Source organism: Glycine soja, chromosome 15, assembly GCF_004193775.1.
Source record: "Glycine soja cultivar W05 chromosome 15, ASM419377v2, whole genome shotgun sequence".
In the NCBI taxonomy this organism is placed as follows: Eukaryota; Viridiplantae; Streptophyta; class Magnoliopsida; order Fabales; family Fabaceae; genus Glycine; species Glycine soja.
This window is the reverse complement of record NC_041016.1, coordinates 5,881,484-5,903,096: the sequence shown is the minus strand read 5'-3', so window position 1 is coordinate 5,903,096 and position 21,613 is coordinate 5,881,484. Positions and strand designations below refer to the sequence as shown.

The window sequence follows — 21,613 nt, the reverse complement described above, 5'->3', positions numbered from 1 at the left end:
CACTTTATTTCTTTAGGACAAAGAACTTTCTCTTTTCAAACACACTTGCACTCCCTTTCACGCTTTCTCTCTCTATTTTTGTGATTGAGCTTTTGATGAAATAAAAAGAAATTACAAATGAGTACAAAATTTCTCACAATTGTTGGAACACAAAGATTATAGGTGAAGGATTCTAAGGAAAACATAAGACAAAAGAAGAGAAAGAGATGATTTTTTAGTCTTTGAAATACTTATTTTAGAAACTAACTTTCAAAATTTCATAGGTTTTAAATAAGGAAGTGATTAGTGAAAAAAATAAAACTGTTAAGAAAAATCATTTTTAAAATAAAAAGAAGAGAAACCAAATATGCCATTAGAGTGTGTTTATATTTTTATTACAAACCCGTTGAATGCCAATCTTATGCACTAGGAGAAGATTTTTATCAATGGTAAAAAAAAGGTCACATCAGTAATTTTTTTTTTAATTATATAATATTTAATTTTTTTATTTTTACTCAATAACTTTAAGTCATACTTATACCTTAGCATAATGTATCATACTTATACTTTAGCATAGTGTATTGAGCGTGATGTGTATGATACATAAGCACACTCTAATTTGACTTATTAAAACTAAATAAAATAAACAAAATTAGTCATACGATAAATTTATCATTGGAATGGACTTTACAAGTCGAAGTTACTCTTGTTGTAATATTTGCGGTGTAAGGCCCAAAACTTGTCGAGGGAGGTACGTGCCCTGCATCCAAACTCATTCATATATCCAAACTCTTATTCAAATTCAAATTTGTATTTATTCATATATCCATAGATAAAAAAAGAAAAAAATTGGGTTTGGACTAGACAAAGAAAGGGACTAGGGTTATCGGAGCGACACGTCGGAGAGAAGACGTGGTGAGTGGGGTCTCTGGAAGCATGATTCTGACGGACACGTCAGCGCATGGCATTCCTTCTTCATTCTTATTTTGTGTTGCTATATATCATCATCATCATGAGTTTGGGTTTGGTTTCTTTGTTGTGTGTCTCCGCCCCTGGCCCCTGGCCCCTGCTTGATTTCCAATTCGATTTAGGGATTCCCTGCGCAGAGATTAACCTCATTCTCTCATTCTCTGCGCTCCCAAATCTAATTCAATCCAATGTCTATCCCCGATTCTCCCTTCGCCGAAGATGTCGAAATCGATCCATCCCTTGACGACGACGACGAAGAAGAAGAAGAAACAGAGGAGGAGGAGGAGGAGGAGGAAGAAGTCGAAGAGGAGGAGGTCGAGGAAGAAGAAGAAGTGGAGGAGGAAGAAGTAGAAGAGGAAGAGGTTGAGGAAGAACTGGAAGAGGAGGAAGTAGAAGAGATAGAGGTGGAGGAAGAACTGGAAGAGGAGGAAGTAGAAGAGATAGAGGTGGAGGAAGAACTGGAAGAGGAGGTAGTAGAAGAGATAGAGGTGGAGGAAGAAGAAGAGGAGGGGGAACAAGGAGAAGAACAACAAGTAGAAGAAATGGAGGAGGAAGAGGAAGAAGAAGTCGAAGAGGAGGAGGTGGAAGAGGAAGAAGAAGAGGAACAACAACAACAGCAGCAAGAAGCAGTGGAGGAGAAGAAGGAAGAGCAACAACAGCAACACCAAGCAGAAGCAGCAATGGAGGAACAAGAAGAAGTGCCAATGGAGGAGAAGGAGGAGGACAAACCGGCGGTGCCAGGTTCTCCACTCGATGCGGATAAGGATCGCAAAGGTTTTTCATCTCATAAATTAATTGTGTTTTTCATTCTTAATTTTGTCTACTACATGCATGTTTTTGTTTTCCTTTTCGATGCTGTGTTGCTCATTGCTCCCTCTGGTGCTGCCTCACATGTCGATTGTCATTGAGTTTATGTGGTTTTTAACTTTTGTGTATTAACATATCCAATGCCATGTTGATGTTTTTCTTTTTTACTTTGTCATTTCATTCATATTGAACTATTTGTTTGGGGACTGGGGCGAGAAGGAAATGGTGGGCACTCGGGAGGAAGGATATGCTACCAAAGATAAAACCCAGTAGTGATTGTGGGGCTTAATCTTTATTAGGGTATTCTAGAGAGTAGAAACAACTCTGCTATTATTCTATTCCAGTGGGAGTTTAACTAACATTGTAGTGGGAGTTTAACTAACACTGTATATAGCATAGTTATTAATCTATAGCTGCACATTGCAGCCGACCCTAAAACCACTGTAACAGGATTGCACATGGCAGGATAGCAGCACATTGCAGCTGATCCTAAAACCTCTATAACAGGATAGCACGTAGCAGGATGACTGCTGTTTTGAAATTTTACACCGAGTATAGACGTATAAATCCTTAAAAATAGAAAGAATTACTAAAAAAATTCAAAACATAGGAAAGAATGGAGGATGGGTGTCACAGGAAATATTGCCTAAGGTGGGTGGGTGTTGGTTGGACATAATAGAGAGAAGGGTGAAAGGGTGTTGGCCACACAGTTTGGGTGTCACCATGGAGAGAATTGTGGTAAACTCTTAGTGGTCAATCCCAAATAGAGGAGTGGCTGATACATTTTATTGGGATGGCGGGATGACTGCTATTTTGGACCCTAATCTGTGTTTGTAAAACTGTTAAATCTCCGTTCAACATGATTCCATCAAATTTCTCCATTCACGTTTAGTTTTTTGGAATGTGTGAAATGGATGTTGAAATGCTAAACAAACACACACATATACTACACATGTATATGTGCTGAAAACAAAGAAAAAGTACCTATAATTAAAGAGAAGTCATTGTTGTTTCAACTTTTTCTGAAAACAAAGAAAAAGTACTGATATATTAAAAATTCTGAAAAGGAGGAGGGAAATTTCAACTTTGCCCCAAAAGAACCTCTCAAAATGATGCTGTTTCAATGGTCAAAATTGGGTTTTTCGAAATGCCTCACTCTTATACTGTGAAAGGCTGCTGTCCACAATGACTGCTAATAAAAACACTGCTATTCAAACTTTGTGGTGGCCATATCTGCTCCACATCACTATGCTGTTGTAGAACGCTACCAATTGTGAATGCATGAGAAAATGGACACTCTCGGTATAACAATATAGTGGAAGAGTTGTGTTTTACCTTTCAGGGAAGCAATTTGGTATGGATACATTTGTACACAAATTAACTGTTAAAAATAGGAGAGAACAAAGGTATAATGAACTGAAACCTGTGTGTTAGAGTACACAACGGATGCATGTTTATTAATTACACATAAATAGAGGATATTGTGTTTCCTCCAAATACAAAGATAATGTGCCTATAAACTGCCATTATTAATAGAATCAAAATATTAATTCTGATTTTCAATACTCCCCCTCAAGCTGAAGCTTACTAAGCTTTAGCTTGTTACAAGAAAATAATTTATTTCGAACAAATAAATAAAAACATAAAAATTGAGTTCCACAAAAAAAAAACAATAGTTTGAAAGACAACGCAAGGATGTTGCCGAAGTCGGAGAAAGTTGCTAGAAAAAAATATCTTAGCCAGATAGCTGGAATGATCATCATCAGAGAAAATTCATGCCAAGCATAGCAGGGTCTGTTCTTCTTGAAACCACATTCAGCAGCTTCAAGCTAATAATGTTGGAGACCCAAATTATTTAAATTGAAGGCGAGACCAATGCATCAGGGACAAAGTCGTCAGGACTAGTGCACCTGGGACATAGATGCATCTGGGACAAAGACTAGGGCCAATGCGTGGGGGACATAGACAAGGGCCAGGGCATTTAGGACAAAGCAAGGCTAGTGGAAGCCATTGTTGAGAGAGACAATAAGCAAAATCCCAAAACACATTAAAAATGTACTTCAAAATGCCTAAAATCGCAAACCAAACAGTACCTAAACCACCGGTTTACAAATGAAGTAATGGTAAATGGACTCAAATCAGGAGAAAACTTGGAGGGTTGGATTGTGCGGATGGGCGACCCAGGCACTGAAATTGCAGTCGGAAATAATGCTGGACGTGCCAGAAAAGACGTTGTTTGGTGCTTGTTTGGCACAGTATTGTCTGCAACTAAGGTGGGCTAAGGGGTGTCCGCAATTAAGGCAGTTTTTCCAACTCAATCTTAGTAAAACCGAGATTTCGTGTGCACCTGTATTTTCTATAAACTTTTTTCTTGGATGTGAAATATAATTAATATATGGTAATAATTAAAAATATAACGTGCATAAAATATCAGTAAAGTAATGGACTGAAAAAAAGTTAACTTAGATCTCTAACATGTAATCAAATTGGTCCACTTGTATAATTTTTTAAATAAGGTGAATAATGCATGTTAGAACAATAAATGTATGCAGTCCTTTGGTGAACCTTGAAGCAGAATGTTCACAACTTTGAGGATGTCTCTTTGTTACTAATTTACTTTATGATATGATTTTGTTTGTTTTTGGCTTCTTTTTGGTGTTCTGTCCATGGCTGCTTCAAAAGAGTTACTTTTCTAAATTTACAAGCAGATTGGCTGGCCACGCTTTTTTCTTGAGCTGCTTCCTGTTCCCTGCTTCTTGTTTTCTCTAATTAATTTTTTTTCTATATTCATACTTATTTTCACTGGTATCTTACATTAATAAATGTGTGTATTTAGGAACAAGTTAACTTGTTTCATACTTTCATCCTTTAATAATCTATTGACATTACTTGTATCTCCACTGATCTAATAAATATACTAATGCAAAACTTTACATGTCTTAAGAGTTCCTGTTGTATTTCATCTCTTTCCTTATCTTTTGGTGTCTGTTTAATCTCAAAATAGAATCCAACATAGGCTGCTTTGTCAGCCTAGCCATCTCCTACCCAGTTTCCAATCTAAAGTTTAGCCCTCCTTTGTAACAAAAAGGTGGCGTCTTTTGGAATCAAATTTTATATAAGGTCAAATTATTTGTAGTCATATATCAACAAGAGGATAGTTGGGACACTTGTCAGGACCTTCTGTCTATTTGTTTCCTTTCTTTTTCTGTATGCATCTTTCATATTCTTGATTTAATTTTTATCTTCCATTGTAGATTACGGCCAACATATGGAGTTTGAGGGGCAAGACAAAAACTTGGGACCAGTTTCTTCTGTGGCTGAAAACCCTGAAGTAATGCCACCATCTAGTATGCATTGCATGGAAGAGAATAATGTCATGCTCAAAAAAAGTGACATACCTACATTGAAAAAGGAAGAGCTTCCCCTGAAATATGAAATTTCAAGTCATCCAAAATCAAGAGAAAATCTGACTTCTGTTGAAGTTTGCAGAAGTCAAGGATTAGATGTTGAAGTTGAAAATGATGGATCCCTTCTGCAGAAGAAAACATTTAGAGGATACTGTGTGCCAGGTTGCAATAGCAAAGCTAATTTATGTGGTGACAATAATATTGATTCCAGGGCCAGGGCCACCAAGTCATCTAGTGATACTGTACAAGATATGGTTATTGGCCCCCTACCGAGAGATTGCCTTGTTGAGGATTCTAATGGTGGTCAGAATTCTAGAAACAAAATCATGCTGTCGGAGATGGAGTCAAGGGATGATGCGAAACAAATGACATCAAGGTCTGTTCATTTTAGTTCATTATGTTCTTTTACATTGTAATGTAGTAAAGTTTAATTTATACAACATGTCTCTTCCAGAAGTAGTTTTCTGTCCTTTACCAATTTGTTTAAATTGGTTTGCACATAGTTTCTAACCATTAAGTTTTACTGATTAACTCCTCCTCATAGCAGGACTAGAAATCTGTCTCCCAGTGCTGAGATTAAAGATGGAAACAAACGCCCCAGAATTATATGTGATTTTTTTGCTAAAGGATGGTGTATCAGAGGTAGTTCTTGTAGCTTTCTTCATATAAAAGATACTGGGGACAATACTGACCAGGAAGCTGAAGCAGACTCAGTTTCTACTTATCAGAAGAGACAATTGAAAGTGGAAGAAGGTATGTCATGTAACTTGTTTGTTCAAGCTGTTCAGGAATCTGCTCTGTAATCATATTTCTATTAAAGATACTATCCTGTAACAGGTGTTAGGGAAAATGTTGAGAGATCCAGGATGGTTAGTACTCTAGTTCCATTTACTGCTTAACTTGAAAACATATCTTTGCAATGCATTCTTCTGAATTTCCTTTAAATATGAGCATGCAGAATGAGCAAGAAGCAACTCCTAGTTGGCATCCATCTCAAGAAAAACAGAAGTTTCCGCCGAGGGACAACTTGTTTCCAGATAATAGATTTCCATTTAGTGCATCAGACAATTATTTGAGCCCAAATCTTTCTTTGAATTCAACCCGTGCAGATGGAATGGCTACTCCTCGTAACCAACATATGTACAAAGGATATACTTCCACACTTTTGAGCCATTTGCCGAATTCGAGCCTGGTTACTCAATTTGCAGCTTCAAGTATGTCACTCTCCCACCGGATTCTAGCTCAATCAGGACGTTCGCTGCCTTTTAGTTCATCTTTAGGGGCTAGTAATGTGGATTCTCTAAAGTTTTTGAACACTGACAAAGAATATCTCACATCTAAGTCCACTTTCTCTGGTTCAGGGCGGGAAGATTTTTCTCTTGTTAGTTCGTCTAGGGTTCCATCATATCCTGCTGGATATAAATCAAAAATCTGTTCTTATGATTGGGAACCTTCTGTTCCCTTTCGACCATCTTTTTTTATTACTTCTATGAATGTATCATCTCCTGGAGATCTTTATGACCCTCTTCGTGATAGCATTGAGATACCTAATATAGGAGATGGGTCTTTGAAGGCTTCCCTTTTAATTCATGGATCAAATGTGCAGGCTTCATCACAGGTTCGGACATATGGTGATTCTGCTGTAGTTGGGAAACACATGTCCAATTTTAATGATGACAAAAGTTCTGTATCTTCTCATAATAAATTTTGTGAAAATGAGCCAAATAAAAATTGTCTTCCTCATGAAAAAGATTGTCTTCCACCTGAAACAGAGATAACATCAGGAACTTATCAAGGTAAAATGGGCATGGGACAACATACCTTTGGTGTTGCAGATAGTACAAAAAATGAGAGAGATGTGACCGAGTGTGATGCTAGACGTCATGGTGAAGGATCAGGGCATAAAAAGAAGAGAGTAGACAGGGATAAGAAAAATCATGAAATGGATGGCGACTTTCAGATTGATGGCAGCATTCAGAAGGAATCAAAGGCATTAAAATTTTTTCGCGCAGCTCTTGTTGATCATGTTAAAGAGTTGTTAAAACCAGCTTGGCACGAGGGTCATCTTAGCAAGGATGCACACATTATGATAGTCAAAAAATCAGTTGACAAGGTTGTTAGCACCTTGGAACCCCATCAGATTCCGATCATGGATACTGCTAAGCAATATGTTTCTTCAAGTCAGGTGAAAATTGCAAAGCTGGTCAATGTAAGTGTTTTTTTTTTCCCTTTTATATCAGTGATAGTGATTTTTCAATGAAAGTGCATGGATATTGTTGTTTGTTTATGATATGTCTTTCATTTGACAGAAATATCTTTGATTTGCAGGGATATGTCAATAAATATGGCAAATATTGATATGCAAGCCAAACACCTTTTTTGTATAGTTTCTGATCAGTTGGCTGATCCTAATTCATGAAAAGTTCTGTCTGAGGCTCTCTTTTTCATACAGAAGGTTGATTTGGAATATTTTGGTTTTGAATTTCCTTTCAAATATTTGCTTATTGTTTTATCCATGCCTTCTCTTGCTCGTTCCATTCTAGAGAAAACTTGCATGAATTGCTTCGTTTATGAGGATACCTTACTTTCCTTAATTTACATAATTAGATTTAGTTGTCTAATTACATTTTTGTTTTTTGTATATGTATTGATGTCCAGTACTATATAGTTCAGTGCTTTAAATCCTGGATAGTGGCCTTTATCGGCCGGCTCCAAAACCGCTATAGCAGGATAGAGAGATAGCCACTGTTTTGAAATATTTATTTAGTTTATATAATGTATGCTATATACATTAATTCTCAAAATGATAATAATTATTGAAAATTCATGACATACATAATTAATAATAAAAAGTCACAGGTTTCTTAAACAACTTATAAAATAAAATAAATACCAACAAAAGTCAAATACAAGCTTCCTAGATAAGAATAATCAATCATCATTTTTTAAATCCCAGTCTTTATCATTTTCACTATTGTTACACCATTGCTTTCCTCTTCCTCCTCTTGAACTTCACTAATTTCTAATTCTGCTGAAGGTGTAGCAGCAACACCTCTCATCAATCTTGCTTGCTGCCTAGTGTATGTTAAAAGTCTCATCCACAGCAGCTAAATTGGCAATAGCTCCCCATGTCAAGTTGTCATTATCAAAAAGCAAATCATCTTTGGCATCTATGTCTTCCTTTTTTACCTACTAACCATTTGTTGCTACCTTACTAATATATATGTCAATGTTGTTAATGGCGGATGGCGGTTCATGGCGGAAAGTCAAAAATCCGTCATAAAAATATGGCGGATGGCGTAGCGGAAAATGGCGGATGTCATGGTGGACACAAAAAAAAAAAAAAAACATATATATAAACTCATTGAAATTGAAAAAAACAAAGGATTGCATTCAAATAAACTAAAAAAGTTTCATGAGTTCATACAATAATCAAGTACCAACACCAAATAAACTCATTAAAGAGTTCAAAAAAGTTGTAGACAGAAAAATGGGGGGTGTCAAATAGCAAAAGGAAAAAAAAAGTTGTAGACAGAAAAATGGGGGGTGTCAAATAGCAAAAGGAAAAAAAAAGCTGTAGACAGAAAAATGGGGGGTGTCAAACAGCAAAAAGCCCAAAAAAAAAAAAAAGAAACAGATCAGCTGACCCGTGTCTTCTTCCTTCCTCTTCTTCGTCTTCTTCAAACGCGAGACAGAAAAATGGGGGGTGTCGCGCGTTGCCGGGGCTCGTCGACGGAGGTCGTCGGCGCCGTTCGTGCGTTGCGGGCCTCGTCGCGGCGGCGGCTGGGTGCGGCGGGGAGGGGGTGGTGTCGCGGCGGCGGCTGGGAGCGGCGGGGTTCGGGAGGGACGCAGGCAGGTTCGGGAGGGAATGGAAGCTGTTGGAGGGACGGCTAGGTGTTCTGAACGCAAGCTGTGGAGGGTTTTTAATTTAATGAATAACCGGGTAGGGTTGGGTCGGGTCGGCCCAACTCCTACCGCGGACAAAAGCCGAAGATTTCCGCCATTTCCGCCATCCCGCCACGACCGCCATGGCTATGGCGGCCGCCATGGCGCCGCCATCCCAAACCCGCCACACCACCGCTATTCGGTGGCGTTTTTTCGCAAACCCGCCATGGAAAACCGCCATGGCGCCGCCATGGCCGCCATTTAACAACACTGATATATGTGTGTGTGTGTGTGTGTATATCCCACTTATATTTTTTCATAGCTGGTCCCAAGCTTGGGTTAAAGAGGAGGGTTGTGTTAGATCCTCGACAGCCAATGTAAAACTCGATATACCAAACATGAATTATTCATGACAAATTTCTGCTTATGCTAGGTCATTACCTGGAAAAACCCCAAAATACCCTCGCCAATGATTACTAAATGAAGTTATTTTGGGGATTTTAGAAGGGCTTCACTGTTGTGGGAGCAAAACGCCTCAAGAGTGGGATTGTGGATGCCTTGCCTGCGGCTATTGCGGTCACTCTATCGGGGTCATGAAATTGAGACGAACAATGTCTACGTCACACCACATTGCTGCTTAGCCCCACTCCACAGCTATCGTGGCCACTCCGGCTGTTATTGACTGCTATTGCTTTTTTAGCTTTAGCCATCTTCCTAATACCCTTTTGGCTTCTGAAAATTTCACCAAGACCGAAGTCAATAAACTTAAATGAGTAACAAACTAACAATTAATTAAAATTGTGAAACTAATCAAAAATAATTTTTACCAGCCAACAAATAATTACTTTCGTTGTCCATAATCAGTTGCCCAACATTTTGTTCTCCAATCTCCTTAACAAGACTATTCAAGAGCTCAAATAATTTCTCCTCGGTCTTCATGCTCCCAGAAGCATCAACATTCTTCACAAACATTGATCCCCTGGACAATTCACCAAATTCTTTTTTCAAGCTTCTATTCCTTTTATCCATCCTTGCATCCTACATAATTGAGCATTCATACAATACACTTTTTTCATGACTCTTTCATTCAACAATCGCCTTGTGTATTCCAAATCCTTAAAGGGTGGAACTCTACACTCACTTGGAACCTTTAGACAAGGGCCGTAATTCCCAATCGCCTCAACCATTAATTTGAACTTTTTTGAATTTACAACATTAAATAGTTCTTGCTCTAGCTTTGTCATCACTAACATCATTTATGCTTGTTTGCTTCTTGACTTTCCCCAATTTGATGGTTGTTTTCAAGTTCCTTATGAAAACTAGTACATGGGACCTTTGATATTGTTGGCCTTTTTTGCAGCAGATAAACAGGTTAGAGGCCTCACTTGATGATTTTAGAGGCATTTTTTCACTTTGGATATTCATAATTTCCTTCACTTCTATCTTGACTTGGTCTTCTTGCAACTCACTTCAATATTTTTCTGCTTGTTTCTTCTGATAGGCTTCCCTCAACAATACTTACTTTAGGTGGAGTTTTCTTACAAGCTCCAACATTTCTCCTCATTCCCATTTAGTGTCTTTTGGCTCTAGTAATTCCCTCGATAGTTGTTTTCTCACAATAATCACATTTTATTGCCTTGTTATCTTTGAAATCTTTGAAACTATTCCACTATCGTACCATGCCAAGATAGTCAGTGCTGGGCTTAACCAATTCACTATATAAGACACTACACTGATGCAGTTGCAAATCCTTCCTTTTGAGAGGATGTTTCCATGCCTGAAGAAGAGGCAATGGTTACTGAATTGAGAAAAGTGAGGCAGAGGTTTGTTAGAGAGAATAAAGAAGAGAATCTAGATGCAGCCGTTAGAGGCACCAGTGGCCATACACTATTGTCGGAAAGAAGAGAAATCAAATGTAGGACTTGATCTCTTCCAATTGTCAGATAAACCAGAAGCCATTCTCTAGAGAAGACAAAACAAAGGCTTTGAAACTAGTTGTTGGAAAAGAGAAACCAGAAACGAGATTGTTGTGTCCAGAGAGAAACGAGGTCGTGAGATGTCAGACACATAAACAGGGTTGGATATAGAGAGAATGTGACCATGTGAGAAACTACAACTCTTTGATTGATTATAAGCAAAATATTTTTTTGGAAATTGAAATCCCAAAAATAGCAACCAAACAAGCCCTAAGGTTAGTGTTCAAAGTTTTTTTTTTTTTTAAATCTACACATAATGCTACAGCTTCTATTTTGTTTGTGACGGGCACTGCACTAAACTGCTATGCTATGATGGCCCCTATAGCGACAAGGTGCCACTCCACCACATATCTATAGCAGCGTTACAGCGCTCTATTTAAAACCTTGATATAGTTTGATGAATTCCTAACATATCAAGAGACTACAGCTTTAGAAGTTGCAATTTGTTGGAAAGGTCTTTTAATGTCCCAACTGTCAATCTTAGCATTCATCTTTTTCTGCTTATCAAGATTTCTTGTTATGTTTATTATTTGACTATAGAGAAAATTTTGCAAAATAACTGCAAGTTCAAGTCCCTTAGTAATGTGATTTATAGTTCTATTATTTTGTTTATCATAGTTTTTAGTTGTGAATTTCAGCTTCTTATCTTTATGGATGACATATCTGTGTTACTCTTCAACCATGGATAATGCTAATGTCAGGAGAAATTCTGAACTTTTTTCAGTAAGGTAATCATCTCATTTTTCTTCATCATCAATAGTAGTTTGTTCCATCATTTACACCTAGGCGGCCTTGCCTATGTAAAATGTTGTTTTTCATATTTAAGACTTGGGTCAGCATTTTTTTATTTGATTTGTGGTATGTATCTAGGGTTTTCTCATCCCTTCTGTCTTCTATGTTTCTCTTGGTCATTGGCAATGTCAATTTTTGGAAAAGTACCTAGTTATTTTATTAGATTTTATGAAAACTTGTGTTTAATGTAGACTACACACTACGTATTTATACTTACATGAGTGGGATACAATAATAAATGCTGATAAAGTCCTAATGACATGTTACGTGTGTTGAAAACTAATTAAACATGACATACATGTATTGCATGTACTTTATACGACACTCTTCCTCAGCATGTTAGGATATTATCTTTACAGAGTTAAAGAAAATGAAAATTGTATTGAAGTGTAAAAGTGTACAAGATATAACATTCACCGACTTACCACCCTATTTATACTACCAGGACTGAGGGTCAATTATAACCAATGTTGTCAAACTCAAGAATCATTCGAGAATTGAAAGGGGAAGATCATAACTTGAGGATCCTAAAAGAATCAACATGGTTTGTAAGATCCTTCTTAAAATGCAAAATTAATATACACGCACATACATAAAAAGTAGCATAGATAAGAACAATAGCCATTTTTTTTTAATAGATGAGAGCAATAACTAATAACTTATAATAAGTCACAAATAACTAAGAAGAAAAAATAATAGGCACAAACAAAACAACACCTAAACAGGCCAACACACACCTAACACTCCAACACGCACCAAACAACACCAAGCAACAAATAATAACCAATTTTGAACATGTGCTAGTCAAAGAGCACTACTACAAGCTAAGATTTATGAAATTTAAATGCTGCAAGCACCTCAATGGCTCGGCCAAGCACTTTAACAAGATCGAGGGTGTGTCTATCGGCAAGGTTTTGCGACTATGATGGCAATGTGTCAGGAGACGGCAACAACAATGTTGAGAGCAGACTACAGAGAGAAATAAAGTGTCTTCAGCTGTTGAAACTTGTGATCCAAACAACTACTGATCTCCTGTGTGAGTTAGCATGTTGACCCCCCCCCCCCCCAAAAAAAGTCGTAGGATTGTATGCGTTAGTGAGTTTACTCAAAGAATAGATAGTTATAACTGTTTGGCAGTGATAGTTATAATTGACAAGGATAGATTTTTTTTTGATCGGCAAAGATAAATAATATATATTGAAAGAAGTACCAGGGGTACTTATAATACAAAGGAGATCCATATAAGTGGTTCCACAATCAGACATTGATATTCTGAGGGGGAACCAAGCTATGGATACAAAATGCATATGAATTTACATGTATAAATCTCATAACTATGCCATCCCCTGCTGATACATAAAACTTTGTGGTAGATTACTTGACCAGTGATTGAAATGCACTGTGAAATTGACAAGGATAGATGCAAAGAAAGGAAAAACAATAAAGTACATAAAGAGAAAATCAATAGAACAATAGAGAGATACTCAAGAAGAGTATTCTCTTACCCTCCCCCCTCAAAACTACAGGTGGCTTAAACACATTGAGCTTGGTCCTCAAGGGAAGAAAACGAGTAGGAGAGGCTTGGTCAGAAGATCTGCCCACTGATTGAGGCTAAGAATGTGTTGCACAACCAATTGCTTAGCTAGAACTTTTCCTTGACTAAAACAAATGAATTTCCATGTGTTTGGTTTGTGCATGAAGAATGAGATTATGAGCAAGGTTGACTCCATTGAAATTATCACAGTAGATAGTAAGGGCGAGATGAGGCACTGCAAGTTCTTAAAGTAAATTCTGGATCCACAAAATATCTGCAGTAGCTGTGGCAAGATTGTGATATTCAGCCTTGGTACCTGACGTGCAACAAGTGTTTGTTTTGGAGACCAAGATACAAATTAGGACCTTGGTAATAGCATATATTAATATTATTCACTCCAAGTGGCAATCAGTTATCATTCTGATTTCTGAGTTTTATTGGTTAACATGAACGCTTCTGCAATGCACCCTTCAAGAAATGAGCATCAATGTGCCAGGCTTTAGTAGCCGTTGATTATGCACCATTTATGCTTTGATAATTTACATATCACTATTATCAGTGGTTAATATAGAAGGTACATCCACGCATAACTAGGAAGTTGGAAGGTGCATGTTGGATGCCTTGGGTTGGGGTCAACATATTTTCAAGAAATCTTCATCTAGACCAGGAAAGAAAAAAGGTGAAGAACTTTTCTTTCTTTAGAGGCTCAAAATGCACTAGTGCTGGAGCTTTTCTTAGTAATGCCCAACATGTTATATACTTAGACCTCTAGGTAACATATGCATCTTAAATTTGTATTTGAACATATTGAGATCTTGAGCTGACAAAATAAAGGATCAATGGCAAGCCGTATAACAAATGATCAAACAAGCACATAGAATCTTTTATAGCTTTAACCAACCAAATTAAACAAAAATGATAGAAATTATCCCTAGTGTACAGGTTTGTAATGTTGATCATTTGGTGCATTACTGCTGTAGTAACTGACATTGAAATGAAGCATGTCATTTGTATTCTTGTGAGACACTACTTAACTGTATAGTGCTAGATTCCTGATTTACATTTTCTGGTCTTGCATGAAAGAATCACAGAAAGTAAACCTTATGTCAGTCAATTTTGAGATTTTCTCCTGGAACAGTTTGTGCTTTAACAGCACCTTGCTTAATGGTTCGACATTCTCGGCATGGTGATAGAAAAGACTTCATTTTCTGGCCAAACCCTGTCCTTGTCACCGTGCTTTTCTTGTTTGCATGTTTGCTTGCTTCGTTAAGTTGTTCGTGATATTTCATATTGCTGCCTGTTTTACTGCATGACATCTTACTGCTGCTATGGGTTGCTAGTAATGAGTTTGAAGAACTGGGTAGATTTCTGATCAGAGACTGATTTGTTTGGATGGCAAGTGCTTGTGGTTGAAGTCGACCATTGGAAATAAGTTGGTCAGCAGGAGTGATCTTGATTGGATTGACAGCAGAATTCAAGTTTGCTTTAGTGCTGGTAAATTCAAATTCTGAGTCATGCTTGCTTACCTGGTAGTCTTTAGCCCGGTTAGGAGAAGGGAGCTTTGGTTGGTGGTCTTGAATAGCAACAAGGCCACTAAAAGAGAGCGAGTCCAATGAATATGAAATGCTATCATACGCCACATGTGAGGTGAGCTTGTCCATTGATTTATAACCAAAATGGCTATGTGGGTTGAAAACTTGTATATATATGCAGAAACCTGCTAGACGCTGGGACCACTTTAATGCAGTTAGAATGTGTTCTGCTGAGTTGAAGTTGTTTTGGTTTTATATTTTTCTTTTTGTTGTCCGCTTTGTGGTGGAGGGGGTAAAGCCAATACGCATATTGAATTTTAGGGGGCATTTCTTGAGAAGTTAACATGCTATTAACTTTTCGGTCTCCAAGTTTGAGTAGCCAATTGAACTGAGTTTGGGTATGGAGTTTGTCATCTTTAGTCGAAGTATTTGTCACATCTTCCGTTTGGTCAGTATATTCATTGAGGAGTCTGCGTATGGGTGGATATTACGAAGGTAGAGTGTACATATATAAATATATATTCTTTCTGAAGGTCATTGTCAAATCTCAATCAGCTTATGATCCTACGAGGATGGCAAGTGATGGTAGATGAAGAGTGGACAAATGATTTGTTATTTCTTTGCTGTTAAATCATCACAGTTAATACGTTTCCTTGTCGTTTTCTATTCTTGTTTTTACATTAACATGCAGCTACATTACCGACGTGCGACGGTTGCTGGACACTAGCCCAAGTAGTCATTGAAGTGTCATGTTAATTTTCATTTTGTAGCAAGTGCATACTTGCTTTCTTGAAGGGGTACGAGTGTAACTGCGACCCTTGGATTGAGAAGGAATCCAAGTTTCGCAATTATGCTTGATTTTAATCACCGAATAGAAACAGCTTTGCATTTTTATTTTAGAGGTCGACTGGTAAAAGGTACAATGAAGAATACTAAGTGACCAGTGTCGAAGTATGATGATATTGACAACGAAGAGGAAAAGGAAAATTCTAATATTTTTGGATTTTCTCATGATGATATGTGATTTTTCTGCTTATTTACAATTTACAATATGTGGACTTGAAAGTCCAAAGGTGAATCAACCTTCAATTTGTTTCCACACTATTCGACTAAAAATATAGTATATGATTTTATGTGGCCCAATAGATTAAAGTTATAGCTTAAATTTTGTATTGTATGAGTGCTAGTTGAATCCAAGATTACTGCGCTCTTCAATACATTAAATGCATTCATGGGCTGGGTTGGTCCGAGTTTTGAAATTTCTAAACCAATCCAGTAGTAAATACTCTGGTTGAGTTGATGTTGAAGTATTTAAAAACAAAATGAAAATATTACCAAAACAAATCCGTTGGTGTTGGAACTAGCTAACAAAAGGGTTGGTGTCGATCTATTGCTCTTAAAAAAAAAGTCGAAAGAAATATTTGTTTGGATTCATTAGCCTTGTTGTAATATTAAAGTGTGTAACCCAACTCAATTTAATCGGATTAGAGGCTTTCATTTTGTTGTTTTCAGTTTTTAGTTTGCTTCATTATAGTTTTAAAAATTTGTTGTCAATCATATTATTTTTCTTTAAGTTTTTACGAGCTTTTAGGCTAAACTTAGACTGGATCATGACCATTTCTAACTAAAATGGTCTAGATTTAAGTCATACTCAAATCATAGTTTAAATCTTATCAAGCAAATTCAAGTCGAACTAGTTGAGAATTACATGTCAAGATAAACAAAAAACAAGAATCAATTCAAGCTTCTGAAATAAGGTTTGAGTTCACTGAAAGCCTATTATGTATGGGGCCCTTGTGGAATAAGCTCGAATTAAGCCATGATCAGGTCAGTCTAAAAATGCACATATTTAAATTGTGTTCAATGTTTAAAGTATAAGCCTTACATTTCATTGAACAAGTTCGAACTAGGTTGGTTGCGAGTTTGATTTCGGCTTTCAAAATAAGGTCCAATCGGTGAAAGTTTCATTTGCACTTTTTGTGTGGGTTACGCGCAAATTGGGCTAAAAAGGTTCAAACGTATTTCGTTTAAAAATATTAAAGTTGAAGCCCAACATTTCATCAAGCTAGTTTGAAGTGAGTCTCTTGTGAGCTCAATGCTAGTTGCGAGCTATAATAGGTCGTGTAAAAAAGCCAAGATTCAATCCAAGCTTTTATGGTATGAAGCTCACATTGTACAAGTTTTTTTGCAGACTAAGTTTTGAACCATGATTAGATTGGGTTATAAAGTCCGAATTTAAATACTAAGTCTCACGTTTCACGAACGACTTTCAGTTTGGCCCCATCACAAGCTTGAAGCGAGTCATTGGTTATAATCCAAATTCAATTTGAGCTTTTAAATGAAACTCAACCCATTGTGTATGAGTGTTTGTTGGCCCAGCTCACTAAATAGACCCATATTTAATTCTTGATCAAATTTTATAATCCAAATCATACATTTCATCAAGAGTTTAAATGGGTTCAACCCATTTTTGCCACATCTAGTGGATACTAAATAAAGATCAAAATTACCGAACAAGAAGGTGAAGGAGAAGAGTGGAGAAAAAATATCGAAGGAGACGATAACTTAAAATCTAAACTTGATGTATATAGGTAAAAAGAACAAATAACTTTATTTATAATTTTTTTTATTGTTAAAAATGTTATTTATAACCATATGTAACATCTAACTATATATATAGTCAAACATTTACAAAATTTTGCAAAGAAATTCAAATAATTATTTATAGTTTTATTTTTAAATATGATAAAATGATCATATAATACTTTCTTTTTTGAAAAATAGAATACAGTAATTTGATAACTAATTATGCATACAATAATGAATTACTATGATTTGTCACTTATCACCGTGGAAGGACAAACTTTCCTTTGAAGGAATCATCTAGAGTAGAGACATGAGTCATGACCATTGCATAATTATTAATTAATATTTAATCTTAGCAGTAAAAGAAAAGATAGCAAGCAAGAAGGAATGTGGGGTCCACTATGAATTGAAGTCCTGATCCCATCACCTTGCTGGATCTGAAGAATAGGACAAAGGAAACAAGTAATTATAATTTATCATCTGTACACTTGTGAGGCAACCCACTACCCAAAATTATAATTTATATTGCGGGTCCTACATCCACATTTACCAAGTCTTCATCCTTATCCAATTCTCTCTCTCTCACTCTTTCCACCCCATTTTGTCGCTATATCCACTCCCCATCAATAAGTTACACTTTGGTCAGAGATATTTTTATTTTTAGACATCATCACTAACGATCACCCCTCTATATATATACAGCCTGCACAACCTCATTAGGAACCCCCCATTACTCACTTTTCATCCTTCGATCATACACTTAGTTGCTTCCAATTAAGATGGTTCTGCTAGAGAAGCTCTGGGATGATGTTGTGGCTGGCCCTCAACCTGAGCGGGGCCTTGGCAAGCTCAGAAAACTCACCACCCTCAAAACTAGTACGTACCCTTCTTATATATATATATATATATATATATAGATTAATTCCTAATTAACTATAATACACATATAGCTATTTCTAATTAATGTTTTTAGAATTTTGATTAAGAAATTAAAAAGATAATTTTTTTTTATTGGAATGGACAAAATTTGGATGTTTATGAATTTTTTCTTTTAATTTTTTATCAATATCTAAGGAGACTCATTAGTCATTAGATAGATCCTAACATATCTCTGTAGCTAGAAAGAGAGAGAGAGAGAGAGCTAGCTAAAACTAAATATTTGTAATTAATTAATGTTTGATCCTTCATGTAGTTGATGAAGGAGAAAGTAGCAAGCTGCAGAAGACGTTGTCGATGCCGTCGACACCAACAACCCCGATGACTCCGACGACTCCAACGACACCGGGATCGGCCCGTAAAGCTGACAACGTTTGGAGGAGCGTCTTCCATCCTGGGAGCAACTCCGCCACAAAGACCATCGGTGCTCAGATGTTTGACAAACCACTTCCCAACACTCCCACTGTCTATGACTGGTATATTATTGTTTGTTGCTACGTTCTTTTCCCCATGTATAACTAATCAACAACTTAATTTGCATGCATCAAGTGTTGAGAAACTATGAATTTTATTTTAGGATTTTATCTCACACTCCTAGCCTAGGATACCTGGGATACATAATAACATGTTGATTCATCTTTTTAACTAGAATTTTAAGAATTTAAGTTTAAGTTTATGAATTTTTTTTAAGACTTTATCTCACACTCCTTTCCTAGGATACATAATAACATGTTGATTCATCTTTTTAACTAAAATTTTAAGAATTTAAGTTTAAGTTTATGAATTTTTTTTTTTATTTTAAATTATGTGATTTTTCTTTGCTAAGTTGTAAAAAAAGGATTGGGGTGATGTGAGCCGTTAGATCTTGTGAGAAATCAACGGTTGATATATATGTATACTGTGGTATAATGAAACGTGTTGTACTATGTGATTGCAGGCTGTACAGTGGGGAGACCAGAAGCAGGCACCGCTGAAGCTGAAGTCTTTAGCTAAGATGACCGTGGGTTGCATGTAAATATTGTCGTTTTTCGTTAAGCATCTGCCACGTTTGCAGCTACTATTACTATTATGTGTCGGGAATTTATTGCTCCGTTGCTGACTCAAACATAATATTACTAGCGTGTTTGGTTTTTTTGAGCAAGTGAATGTAAAAATGCTAAATAATTCGTTAGTATGCTAAGTTTTGTTAAGCCAGATCTGCCTTGAACTTTGGCGATTGGTTAATCTTTTTCTCCCTTTGTTAAATGATTAGTATTAAAATAAATAAATTTTTGTTAAAATCTTATGTTGTAACTAGTTGTTAGTGCCATCTGTATTTATAACTAAAATATAATTACATGTTCAAAATTGTGATATGTTGAAAGTTAACGATATTTTTCTGTGCAAAAAAGAAAAGTGGTGATATTTTAGAATGCCGTGGGATTTGTTTTGGTTAAACATCATCATAGTAGAATATAGAATATTTAATCAGTGAGATAGGTATGATCTTTATAGATTCGCTCAATCTTCTCGTACAAAATTGGTGGCTGTCCTAATCATCCATATATAATATTTAGTAATAATTGAAGTTTTTGGGATTCACTAACCTTCTCATTTTATAAGTAAATAAATGATGTAATGGAGACAGAGATATCTTATCCGTAGTTTGAATATCAATAATTTAAGATCAGCCCGTTAATATCGCGAAACCTTGACTTTTCTGTTTTGATATTTAACTTTTAGGAAGAAAAAGAAATAAATTCGATATTTAACTTTTGCGTATTGATTTGTATTTTGGACCAACCTAGAAGCTTATCCTTTTTTAGAGAGAAATTTTTAAATTTAAATTAAAAAGAAAATAAAAGAAAAAATAGAAAATTTTGTTTTTCTAAATGCATATTTCTTTTTAATTAAATAAAATAAAAAATAAGTTATTATCTGTATTTTTTTTCTCCTCGTTGTCTTGCTTTTTCTTATCCAAACAAAAGGGAAGGGGGCCTACCAAGAAAGCTTATCATAGACTTTGGAGACAAACGTCGAATAGAAAACACTGTTGTTGAAATTAAAATTCTTTGACAAATAATTTGAACTAATGATTATTTTTAATAAAAATATTTACGCCTTATTTATCTATAGATTCCACTATTTTGGGTCACATTTCCCACGGGCATGGGTTTAAATTCCGAGTAGATCATCTTAAGTGAGATTTTTAATTGAACTTTTTTCATTAAAAATCTCCACCATCAAAATTTCAAATCACCTTTTTTATTGTTTAAAATCTCTATTTTTTTTAATTATATGAGAGTTGTAATTTTATTGGATAGAAATGCCACATAAGGAGATTTAAACTCGTTTAAATTCTCATGACACCTTTTTTTCAATTGACTGAAATTGCTTGCTGATTGGGCTTCATACAATAATATTTTAGGTAATAACGTCCTAATCAGTTGTATTGAAAATACTTGGGGGTTGCTATGTACCACACAATTGCCTGATTTTTTTTCTGTTTTTTTCTTTTATAAAATTAATACAGATTTTGGACAATAATTCATAAATTGGGGACAGGAAAGAGGAGGTTGTGTGCATTGCTACAGTGGTGGAAGTTTCCACGAGGAGAGCAGGGAGGCCGGTGTAGATATAAAGAAAGGATGAAATTAGACAAAAAATGTATCAAACAAAATACCGATTTAACTAGTTTCCCCTTTTTTTTATTTAACAAATCGGATACTTGATAAACTTGTCCACTTTAATATAATTTATCTTTTTATTTTATTTCATTTCTTAAGTAAAAAAATATTCTTTTAATTTATTATTATTATTTTTCCTGTAAGTGACCTGATATTATAGGTAATTTAAATGCTCCATGGGTGGTCCACTTTCTGGATACTTCACGGTAACCATATTAATATCATTGTGCGGGGGTCATGATAGTGTAATTAAGTTATATAAACAGGAGTGTTCATATATTTGGGTGATCCATGAATTTGACAGAATCCAAATGCATTAGTTAGTCAAGATACGGGTTGAATTTGACTGATTCGTTTTAATTTGTTTTTTGTTTTGGGTATTGAATTTTTATTTTTAAATTTGGAAATTCAATAATTTAGCATATTGATGTAATATATATATATATATATATATATATATATATATACTATTTGTAATTATTTATTTTCAATTTCATTTTTTTAAATTAAAAAAATATTAGAAAAAAATATGTTTTGGATCTTC

At 35.8% G+C, this 21,613-nt stretch overlaps 3 protein-coding genes across 5 annotated transcripts; 2 read left to right on the top strand and 1 right to left on the bottom strand.

The window, feature by feature from the left end:
- The first annotated feature begins 840 nt into the window (after window positions 1-840).
- On the top strand, window positions 841-15,980 carry LOC114387586 (protein FRIGIDA-ESSENTIAL 1-like). Of its 3 annotated transcripts, XR_003661352.1 has the most exons (8): window positions 841-1,722; window positions 5,010-5,538; window positions 5,707-5,915; window positions 6,000-6,031; window positions 6,121-7,371; window positions 7,491-7,617; window positions 11,662-11,751; window positions 14,690-15,980. XR_003661352.1 is itself a non-coding variant. In XM_028347786.1 (6 exons), the coding sequence occupies exons 1-6, from the start codon at window positions 1,137-1,139 to the stop codon at window positions 7,518-7,520; spliced, it is 2,637 nt and encodes an 878-aa protein (XP_028203587.1). In that variant the 5' UTR covers window positions 841-1,136; the 3' UTR covers window positions 7,521-8,510. The 3 variants fall into 3 exon arrangements, 2 of the variants coding, with proteins under 2 accessions (XP_028203587.1, XP_028203588.1); XM_028347786.1 differs by lacking the exons at window positions 11,662-11,751; window positions 14,690-15,980 and having other exon boundaries at window positions 7,491-8,510; XM_028347787.1 differs by lacking the exons at window positions 11,662-11,751; window positions 14,690-15,980 and having other exon boundaries at window positions 842-1,722; window positions 5,710-5,915; window positions 7,491-8,510.
- Window positions 13,981-15,064, bottom strand: LOC114387587. The gene has a single exon (XM_028347789.1). The coding sequence runs from the start codon at window positions 15,008-15,010 to the stop codon at window positions 14,456-14,458; it is 555 nt and encodes a 184-aa protein (XP_028203590.1). The 5' UTR covers window positions 15,011-15,064; the 3' UTR covers window positions 13,981-14,455.
- A 2,135-nt stretch (window positions 15,981-18,115) lies between the features above and the next one.
- Window positions 18,116-19,696, top strand: LOC114388186 (dormancy-associated protein 1-like). Its single transcript, XM_028348527.1, has 3 exons — window positions 18,116-18,343; window positions 18,660-18,879; window positions 19,341-19,696. Exons 1-3 carry the CDS (start codon window positions 18,247-18,249, stop codon window positions 19,375-19,377), a joined length of 354 nt encoding a protein of 117 aa, XP_028204328.1. The 5' UTR covers window positions 18,116-18,246; the 3' UTR covers window positions 19,378-19,696.
- The last annotated feature ends 1,917 nt before the right edge of the window (window positions 19,697-21,613 follow it).

Bases quoted from the DNA above. Each gene is read 5' to 3' on its own strand.
- LOC114387587 (XM_028347789.1), bottom strand. From the start codon at position 15,010: ATGGACAAGCTCACCTCACATGTGGCGTATGATAGCATTTCATATTCA.
- LOC114387586 (XM_028347786.1), top strand. From the start codon at position 1,137: ATGTCTATCCCCGATTCTCCCTTCGCCGAAGATGTCGAAATCGATCCA. The intron at 1,723-5,009 runs GTTTTTCATCTC...CTTCCATTGTAG, and splicing joins TGCGGATAAGGATCGCAAAG to ATTACGGCCAACATATGGAG. The intron at 5,916-5,999 runs GTATGTCATGTA...ATCCTGTAACAG, and splicing joins ACAATTGAAAGTGGAAGAAG to GTGTTAGGGAAAATGTTGAG.
- LOC114388186 (XM_028348527.1), top strand. From the start codon at position 18,247: ATGGTTCTGCTAGAGAAGCTCTGGGATGATGTTGTGGCTGGCCCTCAA. The intron at 18,344-18,659 runs GTACGTACCCTT...TCCTTCATGTAG, and splicing joins ACTCACCACCCTCAAAACTA to TTGATGAAGGAGAAAGTAGC. The intron at 18,880-19,340 runs GTATATTATTGT...ATGTGATTGCAG, and splicing joins ACTCCCACTGTCTATGACTG to GCTGTACAGTGGGGAGACCA.